The sequence below is a fragment of the Muntiacus reevesi genome, chromosome 1 (assembly GCF_963930625.1).
Source record: "Muntiacus reevesi chromosome 1, mMunRee1.1, whole genome shotgun sequence".
In the NCBI taxonomy this organism is placed as follows: domain Eukaryota; kingdom Metazoa; phylum Chordata; class Mammalia; order Artiodactyla; family Cervidae; genus Muntiacus; species Muntiacus reevesi.
In genome coordinates, this window is record NC_089249.1 from 200,092,091 (window position 1) to 200,112,521 (window position 20,431).

The window sequence follows — 20,431 nt, forward strand, 5'->3', positions numbered from 1 at the left end:
GTAGGTAGCCAGGTGGCCAGGTGGGCAGGACAATGGCTGTTTTCTTGCCCTGAGCATGAGGCCACTGCAGAGCAGTGGTGCTGTGGCTTCAGTGGTTTTTCTTGGGTGGGTGAGCCCCACAGAGAGGAGCCGCATCAGGCTGGGCTTGAGGGAACCCGAGTGAGCCCCACAGAGAGGAGCCGCATCAGGCTGGGCTTGAGGGAACCCGGGACACAGCAGTTGACTGTCCTTACCGACTGGTGTGTTAGACAGGACAGGGCAAAGAGAGGAAGGAGGCGGTGGGTGAGTCCCAGGACCAGGCATGAGCTTTTAGTAAGGTGCGCTGAACTCCCTCAGGCAAGACGTGACAGCATCAGTGACGTGCACGTCCCCGGGGGAACTCACACAGACCCCGTGCCCTGATGAGACTCAACAGCACCAGAGAGGTGTGGTCCCTGGGGGCCTCACACAGACCCCGTGCCCAGGGTTCTTTCTGGGTGCCGGTCATGCCGGTGTTCCTACCTACCCCCAGACTCCAAGAGGACGGGAGGTGTTTACACGGACGGTGTGGGGAGGCTGAGCACCCTCCCCAGGACACAGCCCTGGGCCCGCAACATGAGATTTCTCCTGCACAGCATCACAAGGATTTTGAACTTGAATCGGTGCCCAGCCCCACTGGGCTGTTTGCAGGGAGTGGTGGCAGACTTGGGAGACCCAGAGATGGATGCCCTGGACATGGACAGCCCTCCGCTAGCTCCCGGACCCTTTAGGATGGCTGCCTCTCTTCTGCCCAGCAAGGCTCAGCCCCTCACATGTTGGGTGGTTTCTGTGTGCAGGGAGGATGCTGAATAAGCAGCTGCTATGCCTGGGCGCTGCCCATTGCAAGGACCTCTGCTGGCTGCTAGGCCTGCTGGGCGGTGCTGCCCCATTGCTGCCTGGAGGGCCTCCCGGTCACCTGGGGGCATTGGTGGGAGTGCAGACGAGGACCGTCAGCAGTCATCCCCACCTGCTCCCCCAAGGTGTTCTGCCTCTGAATCTGCCTGTTGTGGACGTTTCCCATCAGTGAAATCACATCCTGTGTGTCCTTCTGTGTTTGCCTCTCACTGAACATCATGTTCTCAGGGTCCATCCACATGGTAGCAAGTATCAGGGCTTCTGAGGGATGCTCCTGGGTGTGGGGGGACATGTGTGTATCTGCTTGTCCATCAAGTAACATGTGCACTGTCCACACCTGTGCTCCATGGACAGGGGTGTGCAGATGTTCCCATGGGTGGACACCGGGGGTGGGATGATAACATTTTTTGAAGAATCATAAAATCAGATTTCTTGGTTTCTAAAATGTTACAGTTCTGGACAATGAGGTTAACGAGACTTGTGTTGTCTCAGATGCACTTTGACCTCGAGGCAAAATGAGATTAGTCCTCTGAGGGAGACAGTGGTGGGAGCGGTACTGGAAGCATCAGGACGCCCCTGCCACAGGGATACCGCCTGCAGCAGTGTGGGCGCTGGGCTGCACCCTGGGGCCCTGGTGCTGTCACAGCCCTTGCAGTCCAGCTCTGTCGCACACGGCCACCCTGGGGCGCCCCCTGCTGGCCTTGCGTGGACATGGCGTTGGGACCTCCCAGCACCTTCTCCGGTGCTCTGGCAGCTGTGTCCACGCGCATGGTCAGCCTGCGGCTGTGACCCTGGCCTCTTTCCCCATCCTCCAAGTCAGGGCCTCTGATCATTCCATCTCTTCTTGGGGGGCAGACAGGGGTGGGACACATAGGCAGCGAGACCCCAAGTGATGGTCTGTCCCTTTTATCTCCTTTCAGCTGGAGAGGGGGGACTTCCTCTCGGAGGAGTGGAGAGAACGGATTGCTAACACAAGGTACAGCCGGGGCCTGGGGGTGGGGCCGAGGGGCTGGGCTTGCAGGGGCGATGCGGCTTTCCCTCACCGAGGGTCACACCAGCAGACAGAGCCCCGCCCCCCCCGCCCTCCCTGGGCTGGACAGCAGCATCCAGACTGCCACCACCACCTGTCCTGAGCTTGCTGGTGGCTCCGTCTCTATGTCTCTTGCGCTGGAGACTGATGGGCATCCTCCTGACTGTGTCTGGCCCTGGTCGTGGGGCCGTGTGCTCACACACTTGGTGGCTCCCCAGGCCTCAGTGACCAAGGGGCGAGTGTGTCGTGTCACACACTCTTGGCTCTGACCGGGGGAGGGGGTCACACTGGTTCTCTCTGACCTTGAGCACTCGCCTCTCCCTTCTTTCCACACGTGCTTGTTGCAGGGTGCCTTGAGCCCCGCCATTATCTTCTCGCTCACAGAGGTCTGACCCCATCTTTGATCCCAGTGAAGACGTCTCCCCTGAAGCGGGCACGCTATCCCCTTTTCTCAAGAGAACATGCTGGCTTGAAGTATCCCCCTCAGTCTGAGTGTGGGGACTCTGTTGCAGCTGCTGTGGGGCCTCTCCTGTGGGGCCCTGCGGCTGTTTCTGGACTCCATGGTCCATGGTCATGGCGAGGAAAAGCTGGCTGAGGGGCCTACTCCCCAGCCTTGGCTGCCCACTGTCCACCTGGCCTGGAGCACCTTGAGGCCCCAGGCTCTGCCGGGTCCCCAGACAGCGCCCTTGGCACTCTGCTGCCCGTCGAGGTGTCCCCCCGCAACCCGCTCCTCTGTGCTGAGGGGCCTCACCCCAACTTCCACGGGCCTCGGAGCTGCCTTGTCTCCTTGCGGGTGACCCCAGTCAGAGCGGCCCAGGCTCTGTCCTGGCTCACGCCCTCTCCTGGCCAGTCCCCTCGAGACCCTGGCATCCAGCCGTCCCAGGCTATGTCCCTGCTCCCTGTGGAGGCCTCCCAGCCAGCCGGTCTCATCAGGGTTCTGCCCGTCATAACCTTGCTGTCCCTGCGCTTCTTCCCAAGTAGGGGCTGGGAGAGCTTAGCCCGCAGCTAAGGGCTCCCACTGCCACTCTCACAGCAGTCAGTGTGTCCTAGCCCTAGTCAGGCCCCATGACTGTCCTTTTGCTGAGATTCAGGAGGATCAGCATGGGGCCAGCAGGCAGCTGACTACTTTGTCACATTCAAACGAGGAGGGAAACCCAGGTTGGGGGAGATCCCCCATGTGGACAGGAGCCGGGGGACAGAGGATGGCCGAGGGGTGGGGGACTCTGGGTGGGGCAGCAGCCCCCAATTGCCTGGTGGGCATCTGCAGGCAGAGCTTCTCAGACCCTCAGACGCCAGAGAACATTGGGAAAATGGGAAGCCTGGGCCAGGCCCTGCCTTGGAAAAACTGTGCTGGGCCCTCAGGTGGTGGGCTCCCTTCCAAGTGTAGCTCAATGGGTCTGTGCTACCTTCCCGCCCAGGCGGCCTCACCCATGTGTGCCCAGGTGGCCCTGCTTGTACTGCCCATGCACCATCCTCGGGGACGCCCGTGTCGGTGCGGGCCTTCCCCAGGGAGCCAGCAGCCTGCTTGTCATGGGACCTGGCTGCAGGGTCCGTGTTGGTGGCACCCGGGAAAGCCCTCACCCTGTGGGCCCTGAGCCCACACCCCTCGCGGAGGAGGTGCGGACAGCGCTGCGGTGGAGGCGCTGCAGCTCTGTGCGTGTACACGCAGAACCTGGCACTCAACTGGAGCATTGTTTTGCAGTGTTGTATTTGTGAATAACTTTGCCTTTGGTCCTGAGGTGGATCACCAGCTGAAGGAGCGGTTTGCAAACATGAAGGAAGGTAATGTATCCCTCTCTTTCTGCTCTGCGCGTCCGTTCCACATCCGTCCTATGTCTGTGCCATGTCTGTCCCCTGTCTGTCCTGCTTGGGCCGTGTAGCAGCGGCCCTGATCACGCATGGTGGGGTCCTGACTAGCATCCTCTGATCCAGCCCCAGTGGGAAGGCCTCGGGGGCGGGAGGGAGGGGTCCGTCTGTCCTTCTTGCTGTCACCTAGGTTCCAAGCAGGGTGCCTCCCAGCTCAGCATGTGCAGTGAACAGAGTGGACCCCACCACTGCTCAGGCCAGAGCTTGAAGCCGCCTGAGAAAATGGGGTGGGGACCTGGTTAACAGGGGAGTTGCAGGCTGTCCAGGTCATCTGGGTTTCCCGTGGACAGTGCGTAGCTTCTTAGTTCAAGGATGTCCTGGGCACTTAACTGTGTGTCTTATACTGGAACTTGACTAAATGGAAGTTCAGCCTGGGGGCGCTGGGGCTGCCCAGACCAGCCCTGTTGACTTTGCCCAGGCCTTTCTCGTGTCTGGACCCTCGAGGCCTGGCCGCAGCCCCCGGCCACTTCCCCCCTCTCTCTTATTCTCCGTCCCAAGGCTGGGTGAGACCAGATGCGCCCAGGAAGGGAGCTCACGTCTCCAGCTCTGATTCTCAGAATCACTGTGGGACTGCTATGGGCACAGCTTTGGAGGGAGAGGTCATGAGAGCTTGAAAGCTGAGCTTCCATTCTGATTCTGAGTCAGAGTCCGTGTAGCCTTTAGGAAGGGTGTGTGCTCCCTGTGCGTGTGAAAGTGTGCAGACTTGGGGCGACATGAGTGGTTTTATGGAGGGAGTGTTGATGGGATCTGGCTGGAAGCTCATGGGGGCTCTTGACAGTCCACACGGAGGCCAAGAGGGAGGTGCCAAGGCTGAGTTCTTGCTTCTGGCCCTGGTGACCTCACTGGCCTCCCCTCCCTCCTCTGCCCAACCTCTTCCTCTCCCCTCCCTACCCTTTGGAAACGTTGGGGTGTTGGGTCTTCTTGTGTCCCGAGTTCCTGCCGCAGCCTTTGGCAAACCCGAGCAGGGCTGTCCCCAAGTGGGTGGTCTCTGAGAAGCCTCCAGACTCCTGAAGGTACAGGGAGCAGGGATGCAACTGCATCATGGTCTTGCACTGCTCAGGTGCAGCAGCCCATGGGGCATACCTTCATGGTGCCCAGGGCATCCTGGTGCCTGTGGAGCGTCACACCCATGAGGACTAACGTTCATTCATGTTCTCGTCTCCACCGCTAGGTCCCTGGGGAGTTGGGCTCTGGCTCAGGGTGGGAGAGCATGTCTGGCATGTTCAGGAAGTGGGGATGGAAGAGCTTCTCTAGTTGTGACCCAAGACATCAGGAGTCCTCTGTCCTGGCGGAAGGCCTTGCCTGACACGTGTGGGCACCCTGCCCTGCCTCCCCTATCTCCCACGTCCTTGTCCCTGAGGCTCCAGGGAGACCCCCATGTCCTCCTGAGGTCCATGACTGGGAGAGAAGCAGGGTGGGTCCTCCATGTTTCATCATGAAACATGTCAAGCGGACAGAAGAGTTGAAAGGATCACCCAGCATAGAAGCAGTTTCCAGCTGCCCTCAGCACTACCGACTGCATGTGTTTGCATGCGTGTGCAGGTGAGCACAAGCCTGAGCATGTGGCAGGGGTCACTCCTGATAGTTTATAGGAGTGAGTGCCTTCCCCCAGCCCCGGGCTCCACCCAGATAAGAACTTGAATTGCCGTTCTCCCAGCTGGCCCAGGCGTCTGTCTGGCTGTGGGGTCCCATTCTGTAGCCTTTGGGCCTCGGGGCACAGCCCCTCCATTTGGATGCTGCCCACTGGGCATCCTGAATCATTGTCTTATGGAATGTCCCCTGTGGTGCACTGGTTCCTCATGGTCAGCTTAATCTTGCCCTCTGCACCCCATGTCCTGAGTTCTTGGGTGTCACACATGCTTGGCTTGTGGCCCTTGGTGGGAGTGGGACTGCCTACCAGGCCCTCCTGTCACCTAGGATCTGTGGCCCTGCAGTGACATGCCCACAGAAGTCGTCTCAGCATTTCCTGTTGACCCTGAAGACTTGCGTGGGCTTCCTAATTAAAGCATCCTGGAATGTGTGGGCTTTACTCCCTCCTGCTCCCCGGCCCCGCTCGTCAGATGTTCCCATGATGCCTTGAGGAGCCCTGAGACTGGCCACAGTGACTGCGTGCACAGCCAGCTGACTGCTTAAATGTGCACCCAGCTGGCCGGGAACCTGTCATCACCGCCTCCTCATGGGGTGCCAGAGGCCAGGCTGGTGCTGGGGTGCTCTTTGCGCCTGGACAATCAGGAACATGTGAGCATGTGCAGAGGGGCTCATCCTGACCACTCCACTTTCCTTGTAATGTATTTCTTTCACTTTTTTGTGGTAAGTTTATATTTATGTATTTTGGCTGTGTTGAGTGTTTCCTGCTGCGCAGACTTTTCTCTAGTTGTGGCCAGCAGGGGCTGATTTCTAGTTGTGGTGTGCAAGCTTCTCAATGCTTTGGATTCTCTTGTTGCAGAGCATTGGCTCTAGAGCACATGCTCAGTAGTCGTGGTGCACGGGCTTAGTTGCTCCGTGGCACTTGGGTTCCTCATGGACCAGGGATTGAACCCATGTGGCCTGTGTTGACAGGCAGATTCTTAAAAACTGAGCCGTCAGGGAAGCTCTTCTTTGACATTTATTCTTAGTTCTTTATTTCTTACACTGGAAAGTTTCAGTCCTTCTAGTGTTGATGCATTTAGAGACAGTGTGTCATAGGGTGGGGGGAAGCTTTTGTACTCTGAAGGTAACATCACCAGTCACAGTGACCCCTCTGCACAAGGCTTCGAGTCCTTGTGGTTCTTCTTTTCTCTGCAGTGATTTGCACGCATGCCAGGACTTTACTGGAAAAACTTTCCTGAGTAGCCATTTCTGACTTGAACCATTCCTATAATGGCTGTGTGGGGCCAACCCCTAATTCTCCCACAGGTTCTGTCTGTGTGGACAGGACCTGGTTCTCCCTCAGGTTCTGTCTGTGTGGATCAGCACCCGGTTCTCCTCAGGTTCTGTCTGTGTGGATCAGCACCCACTTCTCCTCAGGTTCTGTCTGTGTGGATCTGGACCCGGTCCTTCTCATGTTCTGTCTGTGTGGATCAGGACCCAGTTCTCTTCAGGTTCTGTCTGTGTGGACAGGACCTGGTTCTCCCTCAGGTTCTGTCTGTGTGGATCAGCACCCACTTCTCAGGTTCTGTCTGTGTGGATCAGGACCCGGTTCTCCTCAGGTTCTGTCTGTGTGGACAGGACCTGGTTCTCCCTCAGGTTCTGTCTGTGTGAATCAGCACCCACTTCTCCTCAGGTTCTGTCTGTGTGAATCAGGACCCGGTTCTTCTCATGTTCTGTCTGTGTGGACAGGACCTGGTTCTCCCTCAGGATCTGTCTGTGTGGATCAGCACCCGGTTCTCCTCAGGTTCTGTCTGTGTGGCTCAGGACCCAGTTCTCCTCAGGTTCTGTCTGTGTGGATCAGGACCCGGTTCTTCTCAGGTTCTGTCTGTGTGGATCAGGGCCCGGTTCTCCTCAGGTTCTGTCTGTGTGGATCAGGGCCCAGTTCTCCTCAGGATCTGTCTGTGTGGATCAGGGCCCGGTTCTCCTCAAGTTTTGTCTGTGTGGATCGGCACCCGCTTCTCCTCAGGTTCTGTCTGTGTGAATCAGGACCCGGTCCTCCTCATGTTCTGTCTTTGTGGATCAGGACCTGGTTCTCCTCAGGTTCTGTCTGTGTGGATCAGGGCCCGGTTATCCTCAGGTTCTGTCTGTGTGGATCAGCACCCACTTCTCCTCAGGTTCTGTCTGTTTGGATCAGGGCCCGGTTCTCCTCAGGTTCTGTCTGTGTGGATCAGGACTCGGTTCTCCTCAGGTTCTGTCTGTGTGGACAGGACCTGGTTCTCCCTCAGGTTCTGTCTGTGTGGATCAGCACCCACTTCTCCTCAGGTTCTGTCTGTGTGGATCAGGACCTGGTTTTCCCTCAGGTTCTGTCTGTGTGGATCAGCACCCAGTTCTCCACAGGTTCTGTCTGTGGATCAGGACCCAGTTCTCCTCATGTTCTGTCTGTGTGGATCTGGACCCGGTCCTTCTCATGTTCTGTCTGTGTGGATCAGGACCCAGTTCTCTTCAGGTTCTGTCTGTGTGGACAGGACCTGGTTCTCCCTCAGGTTCTGTCTGTGTGGCTCAGGACCCAGTTCTCCTCAGGTTCTGTCTGTGTGGATCAGGACCCGGTTCTTCTCAGGTTCTGTCTGTGTGGATCAGGGCCCGGTTCTCCTCAGGTTCTGTCTGTGTGGATCAGCACCCAGTTCTCCACAGGTTCTGTCTGTGGATCAGGACCCAGTTCTCCTCAGGTTCTGTCTGTGTGGATCTGGACCCGGTCCTTCTCATGTTCTGTCTGTGTGGATCAGGACCCAGTTCTCTTCAGGTTCTGTCTGTGTGGACAGGACCTGGTTCTCCCTCAGGTTCTGTCTGTGTGGCTCAGGACCCAGTTCTCCTCAGGTTCTGTCTGTGTGGATCAGGACCCGGTTCTTCTCAGGTTCTGTCTGTGTGGATCAGGGCCCGGTTCTCCTCAGGTTCTGTCTGTGTGGATCAGGGCCCAGTTCTCCTCAGGATCTGTCTGTGTGGATCAGGGCCCGGTTCTCCTCAAGTTTTGTCTGTGTGGATCGGCACCCGCTTCTCCTCAGGTTCTGTCTGTGTGAATCAGGACCCGGTCCTCCTCATGTTCTGTCTTTGTGGATCAGGACCTGGTTCTCCTCAGGTTCTGTCTGTGTGGATCAGGGCCCGGTTATCCTCAGGTTCTGTCTGTGTGGATCAGCACCCACTTCTCCTCAGGTTCTGTCTGTTTGGATCAGGGCCCGGTTCTCCTCAGGTTCTGTCTGTGTGGATCAGGACTCGGTTCTCCTCAGGTTCAGTCTGTGTGGACAGGACCTGGTTCTCCCTCAGGTTCTGTCTGTGTGGATCAGCACCCACTTCTCCTCAGGTTCTGTCTGTGTGGATCAGGACCTGGTTTTCCCTCAGGTTCTGTCTGTGTGGATCAGCACCCAGTTCTCCACAGGTTCTATCTGTGGATCAGGACCCAGTTCTCCTCATGTTCTGTCTGTGTGGATCAGCACCCGGTTCTCCTCAGGTTCTGTCTGTGTGGATCAGGGCCCAGTTCTCCTCAGGATCTGTCTGTGTGGATCAGGGCCCGGTTCTCCTCAGGATCTGTCTGTGTGGATCAGGGCCTGGTTATTCTCAGATTCTGTCTGTGTGGATCAGGGCCCGGTTCTCCTCAGGATCTGTCTATATGGATCAGGGCCAGGTTCTCCTCAGGATCTGTCTGTGTGGATCAGGGCCCAGTTCTCCTCAGGTTCTGTCTGTGTGGATCAGGGCCCGGTTCTCCTCAGGATCTGTCTGTGTGGATCAGGGCCCAGTTCTCCTCAGGATCTGTCTGTGTGGATCAGGGCCCGGTTTTCCTCAGGATCTGTCTGTATGGATCAGGGCCTGGTTCTCAGGTTCTGTCTGTGTGGATCAGGGCCCGGTTCTCCTCAGGACCTGTCTATGTGGATCAGGGCCATGTTCTCCTCAGGATCTGTCTGAGTGGATCAGGGCCCAGTTCTCTTCAGGATCTGTCTGTGTGGATCAGGGCCTGGTTTTCCTCAGGATCTGTCTGTATGGATCAGGGCCTGGTTCTCAGGTTCTGTCTGTGTGGATCAGGGCCCGGTTCTCCTCAGGATCTGTCAGTGTGGATCAGGGCCCGGTTCTTCTCAGGTTCTGTCTGTGTGGGTCAGGGCCCAGTTCTCCCTCAGACTCTGTCTGTGAGTGTGGATCGGGGCTGGTTCTGGTCTGGGTCATCAGCATAGTGCAGACACTGTACAGGACCCCAACTGGCCCACCCCGAGCCCCGGGGTTGTGGGGCTGTGAGCACCTTTACAGGAAGGCACTTGGTGCTCCAGGCCAGGGCACTCAGACGCTGCTTAGTTTGGCTCTCACTGGGAGCGGAGGACTGACTCACAGTGGGTTCTCCCTTCTGGGTTCTGGGGGCTCGTTTTCTGATCGCTTTTGCACCCCTCTGCTCTGATGTCATCAGGCTCTTGTTTGCATCGCATACTGGTGTCCTCAGGGTGGTACTGACCCCTCTCTGTTTTCCAGGTGGCAGAATCGTGTCCTCGAAGCCCTTTGCGCCTCTGAACTTCAGAATAAACAGTAGAAACTTGAGTGGTAAGAACACTTATGTTGCCAGATTCTTAACATGTCTGATTGTCAGCACCTGCAGTGGGTTAAAGCAGGATCCCCGCCAGCAGTGGTGACCTGGGGGCATCCTGGGCCCGGCTCCACTCACTCCATGCAGGATCCCCCGTGTGACAGCCCCTGATGTCCCCAGACATAGCCCCGGGCAGGGCTGTAGGGGTGAGAGTCTTGAGTCCCATGGGAGAGTGACAACGCCCCTTGGGGGTGTGTACAGGGCCTGGGCATCCTTGCAGCTGCCCTGGCTGTCTCATTGGACTCCGAGACTCTTTCAGAGCCCACATTGCAGGCTTGTCCCCACCCTCATCCTCAGCTGAGGGCCTGGGCGAGGGAGGGCCATGGGCACCTCCCAGGCTGGTGGTTGGGATGCCCAGGCGCCCCTTGACCTGTGGGCCCATTGTGCACAGACATCGGCACCATCATGCGCGTCGTGGAGCTGTCGCCGCTAAAAGGCTCAGTGTCGTGGACGGGGAAGCCAGTCTCCTACTACCTGCACACCATCGACCGCACCATAGTGAGTGGTGCCCGAGTGCCCCTGCCCTGCCTCTCAGCTAACCTGGGGGGGCAGAGGTTGTACTCCCACCCCGGGGTCCGGCGCGTTCCCTGGGCACATCACTACCTGGCGTTGGTGGGTCTGGGATATGGCTTTCATCTTGCAGGGTTTTCCACCGCTAATGAGACTTTTTCTTTTCCATTTTTAGCTTGAAAACTATTTTTCTAGTCTAAAAAATCCAAAACTCAGGGTAAGTTTTGTCTGTCTGCCCTTGACTTACAAGCCTGGTTGCTGCTGACTAGGGCCCAAGGGTTCGGTCTGAGGGTCTGGATTTGGGCCTGGGCACCAGGGGCCCCTGGCTGTGATAGCCTTGACTTGAGCAGTTTCAACAATTTGGGGGAAAATAGGTTGATAATAGGTTGAAAATAGTTAACATTTTGAAACATTTTGTTGCCCCTTGGTCCCTGTCGGTTTGTCCCTGAACCTTGTGGGATGTCAGCATCCCAGCATCTTTCTTTTTGGAGGCTCAAATGAGCCTGTGAGCCTGGAGGAGACCCTGCCCGGGTGCCTCCTACCACGCTAGGACCTCAGGTCACAGTGTGGGGACTACCACCCCATCCAAGACAGAACGGCTTTGTGGGCAGCACTGTACTCCCTGCTGGTGCCCCAGGGTATCCCTCAGCCCTCTTAATGGACAGAGCACCCCCAAGTGGAGAAGCAGCTGTGGGGACCTCAGGGAGGCCAGGCCAGGCCATCTGGCACCTCCTCACTCTGCACCCAGGCTCTGCCTTCAGTAACTTTTCCTTGTGATCTGAAGGCTGCTGGGGTCCTGGCAGAGACAGGGTGTGGGTGTTGTTTTTCCCTGCGCCATCATCAAGGGTGCAAATGAGCGGAACCTGGCTGACCACTCCCGGGAGCCTGAGCTCTGGGGCCCCTGGAGGCAGGGGGGTCCCCACGGTGCCTGAGTTTCAGGAGATGCCCCCTGCCTGCCCACCAGGAGGAACAAGAGGCAGCTCGGCGCCGGCAGCAGCGGGAGAACAAGAGCAACACAACCACGCCCACCAAGGTGCCCGAGAGCAAGGCAGCTGTGCCTGCGGACACCCCCGTGGTGAGTCCCTACTCTGATCGGGGAGGAAGCCAGGCCGCCCTCAGAGCCCACACCTCTGGCCAGTCCTTCATGCGGGTTTCCACCAGGACTCTGGTGCTGAGGAGGAGAAAGCTGGGACAGCCGCTATCAAGAAGCCATCTCCCTCCAAGGCCCGGAAGAAGAAGCTGAACAAGAAGGGCCGGAAGATGGCGGGTCGGAAGCGTGGGCGCCCCAAGAAGATGAGTGCCACCAACCCCGAGCGCAAGCCCAAGAAGACCCAGAGCGCACTGGACCTGCTGCACGCCCAGACTGTGTCACGAGCAGCCTCCCCCTTGCCGCAGGGTGAGCCCTGCCCCCCGTGCTGTGGGATCCCAGGAGTGCCGTGGGGTCCTTGGGCAGAAGCTGCTGTGCCAGTGTCGTGTGCGTGCTGCGTGGGTACGCCCAAGCTCTGAACCTTCTTGAGGGAGGAACCACCTCGGGTCCCCTGGGGCCATTGGTGTGGTCAGCTTGGCCCGGCCATGAGGACCCAGCCATCTGCCTGGGAGCAGGTCCTGGGACCTTGGCTTCCCATGTTCCTGGTCCTGGCAGGAGGCTTGGCTCAGAGTGAGTGGCCAGGTCACGAGCATATGCGGCTTAGCGTCTGGTGGTTGGGGCTGTGGGAATTGTATTGAGTCCTGTTGTTGGGGCACTGGGGGCTCTGCAGTGGCCTTCCAGGACCCATTTATGGGATTGTGATCACTGCTGTGTCCCCGCAGATGCGCACAGGCCACCTCACAGCCCTTTCTACCAGCTACCTCCCAGCGTGCAGCGGCCTACCCCCGAGCAGCTGCTGCTGGCACCCACCCCGCCCGCCCTGCACAGGCTGCTAGGTGAGCACCAGCCGGGCCCACGGGTCAGGGAGGGCGAGCAGCAGCTGGTCTGCACCCCAGCAGGAACCCCATGCCATGCAGCCGAGCACACCACCTCCACGGCTCGGGCTTATCCTGCCAGGGGACTCCCGGGTTCTGGGATCACCAGGGCCTGTGTGGTGGTCTGAGGCTAAGGTTCTGCCCCAGAGGACACTGGGCCACCCTGGGGGCTGCTGGCATTGAGTGAGTGGGGCCAGGGAGGCAGCCACCCCCCAGAGAATGGCCTCCGTGTCCAAGGTGCTGGGATTCCACGGGACCAGACCCCGTTCTGCCAACTTGAGCTTGCACTCATGGGCGAGGGTGGGCTGTGTTGAGATCACTCAGCTCTAGAAGCTGGGTGAAGGAAACCCTTTACAAATTTGGGAGCTATCAGTTTTCTGAACAGCAGTAGCATATGTTTACCAAGAAAAACTGGCAGATTAGCCAACCAAAACCCACACGTGTGGGGAAAAAGGAAACATGGGCTGGTGATGGCAGGAGCTTCGAGGGACCCCAGGTGGGGGCAGAGCCCCTGCCCCAAGCCCTGTGGGGCTTGTGTTCATGAACCCCACCCATGCCTTGAGCCTCGGCGGGATCTTTCCTATGTTGACATCCAGTCTGTTCTCTCCTTACAGAGTCCTTCAAGATTCAGTACCTACAGTTCCTGGCATACACGAAGACCCCTCAGTACAAGGCCAACCTGCAGCAGCTGCTGGACCAGGAGAAGGTGTGGCCCCCGTGCTGCCGGCCAAGTCCCTGGGGGGTGGGGGGCACTCATCCCCGACCTCAGGGCCCGATGGCCCCGTGGTTGCCCTGGCCCTGCTGCGATGGCTGAGGCATCCTCATCTGGGGACAGTGTCCCCCCATGCTGAGAGGTGTCTAGGGGGCCCTCAGCCTGGGCGTGTCCCCCGCAGCCACAGTCAGGTCCAGCGTGGGCATGGCTCTCTGGAGGGTGGGCGGCATAAGGCCCTGTGATCCTCATAAACAGGACCTCAAGCCACCACTGTGTGGCACCACGTTCTGGGGTGAAGCCCTCATGGGGGTCTGGCCGGTCTGCTTGCGGTTCCCCCATCTCGCCCCCGCCATGGTCCTTGCGCTTATCAGCCCTGCCCTGCAGGAGAAGAATGCCCGGTTGCTAGGCGCAGCGCAGCAGCTGTTCGGCCACTGCCAAGCTCAGAAGGAGGAGATCAAGAGGCTCTTCCAGCAGAAACTGGACGAGGTAGACTGGTCCCTGCCCTGGCTGCCGGGGGGCCTTGCAGATGACCCCCACTGCTGAGCTGTGGGCGGGCGGGTGGGCAAGATGAGGGGGGCGGGACCCCAGCTCAGACAGCTGATATCCAGGTGGATTGTTGCCCTTCCAGTGCTTCTGACTCTGAAAGTCTCCCTCAGGGGACTCCCTGGGGTTCAGTGGTTGAGACTTTGCTGTCCAGTGCAGGGGCCACGGTTTTGATCCCTGAGCCCGAAACTAAGATCTCGAATGCCTTGTGGCGAAAAAACCAAAAACATAAAACAGAAAGAATATTGTAACAAGTACAGTAAAATCTTTAAAAATGGTCCGCGTCAAAGAAAACGAGGGGAAGTCTGCACGTGGCCCCGTGAGTGCCCACCTGGGCCGTGGTGTGTCCTCAGCTGGGAGTGAAGGCGCTGACCTACAACGACCTGATCCAAGCGCAGAAGGAGATCTCGGCTCACAACCAGCAATTGAGGGAACAGACAGAGCAGCTGGAGAAGGGCAACCGGGAGCTGAGGAGCCAGAGCCTGAGACTGGTGAGCACTCTGGGCCGGGCGGGACCCCTCTTGCCCCCGTCCACCATCAGGCTGCTCGAAGGGCATCTGGCACATCTCAGACTCGGGCTCTGATCTTCACTGCCAGGGCACCCTCAGCCCTTCCCCCACCTACAGCCCAGGGACCCTGAGCCCACATCACCCTATGTGCTGGGCCTCGCCTGCTGGGAGCGCCCTGTCTCCTCTCCTAGATGTTCCTCACTTGCTCCTGCAGGGTGTCCTTCCTGGGGACCCATCTCCTCAGCCCCGCCTCCAGAAGCAGCTCTGCTCTGTGCTTTGAGGGTGCGGGCTTGGGATTGGGCAACTCCTGCTCCTCCGTGCCCCAGCTGTGCACACAGGGGCTCCTCCCAATCTCCCACTGCAGGCACACCTGGGTAGGAACCGTCCACCAGAGCCCCTCCCAACCTCCCCCAGCTGTGCATACCTGGGTGGTGGCTGCCCGCCAGGGCTCACAGCCCAACACCCTCCCCACAGCTCAAGGCACGGTGTGAGGAGCTGAAGCTGGACTGGTCCACGCTGTCCCTGGAGAATCTGCTGAAGGAGAAGCAGGCCCTGAAGAGCCAGATCTCAGAGAAGCAGAGGCACTGCCTGGAGCTGCAGGTGAGGCTGGGCTGGGAATTGGAACCTCCTTCATTGCCCCCTTCCCCACTCCCTGGCCCACCTGCAGAGACGCCTTTCCCTCTACTACATCTCCCAGCACCAGATCCTGGGAATTTTTTGAGGGATCTCTGACCACAGAGCACTCACGGTGAACTGGTATCCACTGAGATCCCTTTGAGGATGTGTCCTGAGCACACACCTCCCCAGAGCAGGTTTCTGCTGAGTCATAGCCCATGTGTCACAGAAACGAGGTTTATTGCCCAAGCCTGTGTGTGGTGGGGTCTGCGGGAAGGGTCTCAGGAGGGAACGCTCTGGGTTCTGACCTTCCTCCGTAATTGAAAATCAAGAAGCAGCCTGTTTATTGTGGGAAAAAGCCAAACATGCAGTTCCTTGAGCCCTGGCCCACCCAGGACAGCTGCTATCCTGATGTCTTATCCTGGCAGTCACCATGGTGGCCACGGAGCCTGGGCTCCTTACCACCTTTGTGCACCTCCGCCCTACTCTGATGCTCATTCACCTGTCAGCTCTCCAGCCACGTCCCCCTCTCTCTCCTGGATGGTCCTGGCTGGCGGGGTGCTGGGCTTGGGGCTGTACGGGCCTGACTCCCCCCCACTCATCCCACAGATCAGCATTGTGGAGCTAGAGAAGAGCCAACGGCAGCAGGAGTTGCTGCAGCTCAAGTCCTGTGTGCCGCCTGATGAGGCGCTGACCCTGCAGCTTCGTGGAAAGCCAGAGGCCGAGCCTGGCCGGCTGCACTTAGAGCTGGACTGCGCCCGCTTCTCCCTGCCGCCCTTTAGCAGCTTGAGCCCCGAGCTCTCCATGAATGGCCACGCGGCCGGCTATGAGCTCTGCAGCGCACTGGGTCGGCCCTCGCCCAAGCAGAACACCCCCCAGTACCTGGCCTCCCCACTAGACCAGGAGGTCGTGCCCTGCACCCCCAGCCACAGTGGCCGGCCACGACTGGAGAAGCTGTCTGGGCTGGCCCTGCCTGACTACACCAGGCTATCCCCTGCCAAGCTGGTGCTGCGGCGCCATCTGAGCCAGGACCACGTGGCCAGCGGCAAGGCAGCTGCCAGTGAGCTGCACCCACGGTGAGTACAGGCTGGCGTCAGGGGCTTGGAGGCCCCGCGGGTCTTCTGAGCTGGAGATCATCAGTTTGGAAGAGAATCAGGGGTGGGAGGGGGGTTCAGGATGCGGAACACATGTAAATCCATGGCTGATTCATGTCAATATATGGCAGAAACCACTACAATATTGTACAGTAATTAGTCTCCAACTAATAAAAATAATTGGGGGGAAAAAAAAGAAAATGGAAGTGAATTGGGGGTTTGCCAGGCCAGAGCTCTCAGCTCTGAACACAAAGCTGCAGCCATAGGGGGCTCCCCAAAGAGTGACGGAGGACACGCCTTGTTTCTAGAGCCGAGCATGCCAAGGAGAACGGGCTCCCTTACCAGAGCCCTGGCATCACCAACGGCATCAAGCTGAGCCCACAAGACCCCCGACCTTCATCCCCCACGACTTTACAGATGGGAGAGAAGGGCCCCGAGAAGGTGAGGCTGCTCTCCGAGAGCATCTGTGGCCCTGGGTGGGGAGGGGGTTCTCGAAGGAGGTCCTGAAGGAGGGGGCAGCATGGCCACCCAACTGTACCCTTGCCCTCAGGTGAGGCTGGGAGAGAGCTCAGTCCCTGGGGATGGGAGGAGAGGGTGGTTGAGCAGCAGGGTGGTCCCGCCATGGGTGGAGGCTGCTGACCGGTGGGTCTGGCCAGTTGGGAGAATGGGTTGGGGTGGGGGATGGTTGGAATCCCCGGTGTCCCCGGGGCAGTGCCCGAGGCCACTGTCCTGGTCGGCAGGGTGTGAAGGAGCGTGCCTACGCCAGCAGTGGGGAGGCCATCACCAGCCTGCCCGTCAGCATCCCGCTGAGCACCGTGCAGCCCAGCAAGCTGCCCGTCAGCATCCCCCTGGCCAGCGTGGTGCTGCCCAGCCGCGCCGAGAAGGCGGTGAGTGCAGCCCTTGGCCCAAGCCTGCTGCCCCAGGCCTCGTGTGCACGCACAGGCAGAGCCACAGGCCTGTCCTTTCTCCTCGAGGCCCAGTCACTTTCTGTTCAGTTACTCGCAGTTATACCTTCAGTGTGCTGCAACACCTGAGAAAAAGAGAGCACCGATTCCCAGTAAGGTTTCCAACTTTACCCTTAGATCTGAGTGTGCCTGGTGACAGTGTGAGTGGAGAGAGAGAGATTCCTGGTTCTGTAGAAGCTGCCCTGTCCTCCGAGTCCACACTTGCGTGCTCCCTCACACGCATGCACTTGGGAGTTACACTTTGTGTAGAGCGGGCTGGGCTTTGTGTTTATGGAGGTGTCATTCACACAGAACTCATCCATCTAAGGTGTTCAGCGCAGGGGTCTTCAGTGTGTTCACCAGTCTTGCAGCCAGCTCTGCTTTAGAACATTCTGTGCCCCAAGAGGAAGCTCATCCCCATCGGCATCACCCCTCTTCCCTCTCCCCAGGCCCTGACAATCAGTACCCCACTCTGTCTGTGGTTTGGCCTGTTCAGGACATTTCCCGTCCCTGGAATCACATACTGTGTGTCCTTCTGTGTCTGCCTCTCTCACTGAGCGTTGTGTCCTGAGGTTTCATCCACATGGGAGCGAATGTCAGGGCTTCTCTCCTTTTTGTGGCTGAGGGATGGTCCAGGTGTGGAGGGACACGTGTTTATCCTCTGTGGATAGTCATTTGGGTTGTATGCACTTTGGGGCTGTTGTAAATCACACTGCTGTGGACGTGTGTGAACAAGTATTGTGTGGACAGTTGTTTCTATCTGGCTTCATCTAGGAGCGGAGTTGCTAGATCAGGTCATGACCACCGCCCTCACTGCTGTCCCAGCCGTTTAGAGCTGAGGTCAGACACCTCCACCTCACCTTGTGAAAGCCTTCTGGTGGCTGACTGCCAGGCTCACCTGCGTGGCCGTTGCCCTTCTGGGCTTGCTGCTTTGGGCCATGGGGACGTCCTGTGGCGTGTGCCCAGCTGGGTGTGTGCCTGGCTTGGCTGACAGTGTGCGCCTTCTTTTTGCAGAGAAGTACACCCAGCCCTGGGCCGCCGGCCCGAGAGTCATCATCCACGCTGGAGAAACAGGTGGCTGCTAACACCCATGGTACCGGGGGCAGTGCTTCCGGGAGCAAGAGCCTCGCCCTGGCTCCCACAGGTGAGGGTTCCCAGAGGCCAGGCATGGCCCCTCCAGCCGCAGGGTCTGAGCCACATCAGGGCCATCCTCAGCTGCACGCACATTGGGGTCCCGCCCGGCTTGTGTCAGACAGCCATGCTCGGCCAGGGCCTGTGCTGGCCCTGTTGGCAGGGTCTGGTCCTCTGGGAGATCTGATGGGGCTTCTGTGTGGGGCCAACTGTGTACTTGGGGGCCTGCCGCCTAGATGGTCCCTGTCACTGATGTGAAACAGGCGGCTCCAGCACTCATCTCAACACCGCTGCTCTTGTGTGGGGCGGGCATCTCTGCTGGCGATGCCCAGGGTCCACTCAGCATGTGCATGGGCTCCAGGCCCCCGACTATCGCAGGCCCAGAAGTGGGGAGAAGGGCACAGTGAAGGCCCAGGGGTGCCAAGCATGTAGAGACCTGAGCCACCACCTCATGTGTCCTCCGCAGGCTTTGCATACACCGGCTCGGTGGCCATCAGTGGGGCCCTGGCGGGCAGCCCGGCACCCCTCGGCCCTGGAGCCGAGCCCCCAGCCCTGGACGAGTCCTCCAGCTCGGGAAGCCTCTTTGCCACCGTGGGGTCCCGCAGCTCCACCCCGCAGCACCCGCCCCTGCTGACGCAGCCACGTGCCTGCGGCTCGGCCTCGCCGGCCCCCCAGCTCTCCGCCAGCCCCCGGCTAGGCGCCTTGGGCCCGCTTCCTGACTCTGGTAAAGGGGACCTGCCCTGTGAGACCAGCTTCTCAGACCCTGAGAGCGAAGCCAAGAGGAGGATCGTCTTCACCATCTCGGCAGGCGCCAGCAGCGCCAAGCAGTCACCTTCCAGCAAACACAGCCCTCTGCCTTCGGGTGCCCGCGGGGACGGTGGCCAGGGCCATGGGCCAGACAGCCGCAAGCGGGGCCGGAGGAAGCGGGCATCAGCGGGGACCCCCAGCCTGAGCTCGAGTGTGTCCCCCAAGCGCCGGGCCTTGCCATCTGTTGCTGGGCTTTTCACGCAGTCTTCAGGGTCCCCCCTGAACCTCAACTCCATGGTGAGGCGGGAGCGGCGTGCTGGGGCTGGGTGGCTGATGGGGGCGCATGCTGGGCCTGTTGGAGCTCATGAATGTGCCCGGCCCTCAGGTCAGCAACATCAACCAGCCCCTGGAGATCACAGCCATCTCGTCCCCTGAGAGCTCCCTAAAGAGCTCACCCGTCCCCTACCAGGACAACGACCAACCACCCGTGCTCAAGAAGGAGAAGCCTCTAAGCCAGACCAATGGCGCCCACTACTCCCCACTGACCTCGGATGAGGAGCCAGGCTCTGAGGATGAGCCCGGCAGTGCCAGGCGAGTGGGCTTCGGTGAGGGGGGATAGGTCCTGACTGCAGGTCTTCACGCTGACCTGCAGCTGTGTCCTCTCTCAGGGCACATCTGGGATGGTTTAACTGTGTGAGAAACAGCCCGCAAGGGCCCAAGGCTTTTGAGAGCACCTCGCTGCCTATGTGTGGGGCGAAGCCGAGCCCGAGCCTGCAGCCCACGTGCAGGTGTCACATGTCAGCGGAGAGGAGGGCGGGCAGCGGGTGGGAGAGCTGGAAGCAGGTGCGCAGGCTCTGGTCCACTCACCTGATGGGGATCAAGGTTTTTTTTCCCCTTCTTTTTCCTTTTGACAATGGTTATGTTAGGTGTAATTCACATAATATACCACCTGCTTAAAATGTGCAGTCAGGGGTTTCTGATGTATTCTTGGGGTTGTGCAAACATCAGCACTCTCAATTTTAGGGCAATTTCATCACCTCAGAAAGACTCCCCAGCCCCTCCCCCAGCCCCTGGCCCCACCATCTACTTCCTGTCTCTGTGGATCTGACTCCTCTAGGACCTCCTGTGAGTGAAATCAGATAGAGTGTGTCTTTCTGTATCTGCTTCTCTTACTGAGCATCATGTCCTCAAGGCTCATCCAGGTTGTAGCAGGTGTCAGGACCTCATTTTTTAAAGCTGCATCATATTCCACGGTGTTGATGGACCACGTTGTGTTTACCCATCATGGATGCTTGGGTTGCTTTGTTTTTAGCTACTGTGAATCATGCTGGTCTGGATGTTGGTATGTGCGTTTTTATTTGAAAGTGTGTTTATGGTTTGTGGCGCTAGTGGTAAAGAACCTGTCTCCCAGTGCAGGAGACATAAAAGATATGGGTTCAGTCCCTGGACTGGGAACATACCCTGGGGGAAGGCATAGCAACCCACTCCAGTATTCTTGCCTGGAGAATCCCATGGACAGAGGAACTTGGCGGGCTAGTCCATGGGGTCACAAAAAGTTGGACACAACAGTGATTAGCTCACACAGGCCCTAGGTGTGGAATTTGCTGGATCATGTGATGAGTCTGTGCTTAACTTTTAAGGATCCTTCCGACTTCCCACAGCGACTGCCCCATCTCACTCCTGCCAGCTATGCACGGGGCGCCAGTTT

General features: G+C 58.8%; 1 protein-coding gene across 10 annotated transcripts in view; it reads left to right on the plus strand.

Annotated features, from left to right (window-relative positions):
• The window catches only part of DOT1L (DOT1 like histone lysine methyltransferase), a 54,197-nt gene that overhangs the window by 26,748 nt on the left and 7,018 nt on the right, over positions 1 to 20,431 (plus strand). For 8 of the 10 annotated variants that reach the window (XR_010660887.1, XM_065918108.1, XM_065918115.1 and 5 more), the window contains 18 exons: positions 1,794 to 1,849; positions 3,606 to 3,685; positions 9,845 to 9,913; positions 10,348 to 10,454; positions 10,642 to 10,683; positions 11,431 to 11,541; positions 11,628 to 11,862; positions 12,276 to 12,389; positions 13,043 to 13,134; positions 13,525 to 13,626; positions 14,037 to 14,174; positions 14,667 to 14,792; positions 15,417 to 15,883; positions 16,210 to 16,342; positions 16,642 to 16,788; positions 17,860 to 17,989; positions 18,443 to 19,020; positions 19,109 to 19,314. Coding sequence is in view for 9 of the 10 variants with exons in the window: in XM_065918108.1 (XP_065774180.1) it covers positions 1,794 to 1,849; positions 3,606 to 3,685; positions 9,845 to 9,913; positions 10,348 to 10,454; positions 10,642 to 10,683; positions 11,431 to 11,541; positions 11,628 to 11,862; positions 12,276 to 12,389; positions 13,043 to 13,134; positions 13,525 to 13,626; positions 14,037 to 14,174; positions 14,667 to 14,792; positions 15,417 to 15,883; positions 16,210 to 16,342; positions 16,642 to 16,788; positions 17,860 to 17,989; positions 18,443 to 19,020; positions 19,109 to 19,314 (2,933 nt within the window). In the remaining variant the exon portion in view is untranslated. Of the gene's footprint in view, positions 1 to 1,793; positions 1,850 to 3,605; positions 3,686 to 9,844; positions 9,914 to 10,347; positions 10,455 to 10,641; positions 10,684 to 11,430; positions 11,542 to 11,627; positions 11,863 to 12,275; positions 12,390 to 13,042; positions 13,135 to 13,524; positions 13,627 to 14,036; positions 14,175 to 14,666; positions 14,793 to 15,416; positions 15,884 to 16,209; positions 16,343 to 16,641; positions 16,789 to 17,859; positions 17,990 to 18,442; positions 19,021 to 19,108; positions 19,315 to 20,431 lie in introns of those variants that run through there. The other 2 variants (XM_065918117.1, XM_065918111.1) reach the window with 2 other exon arrangements.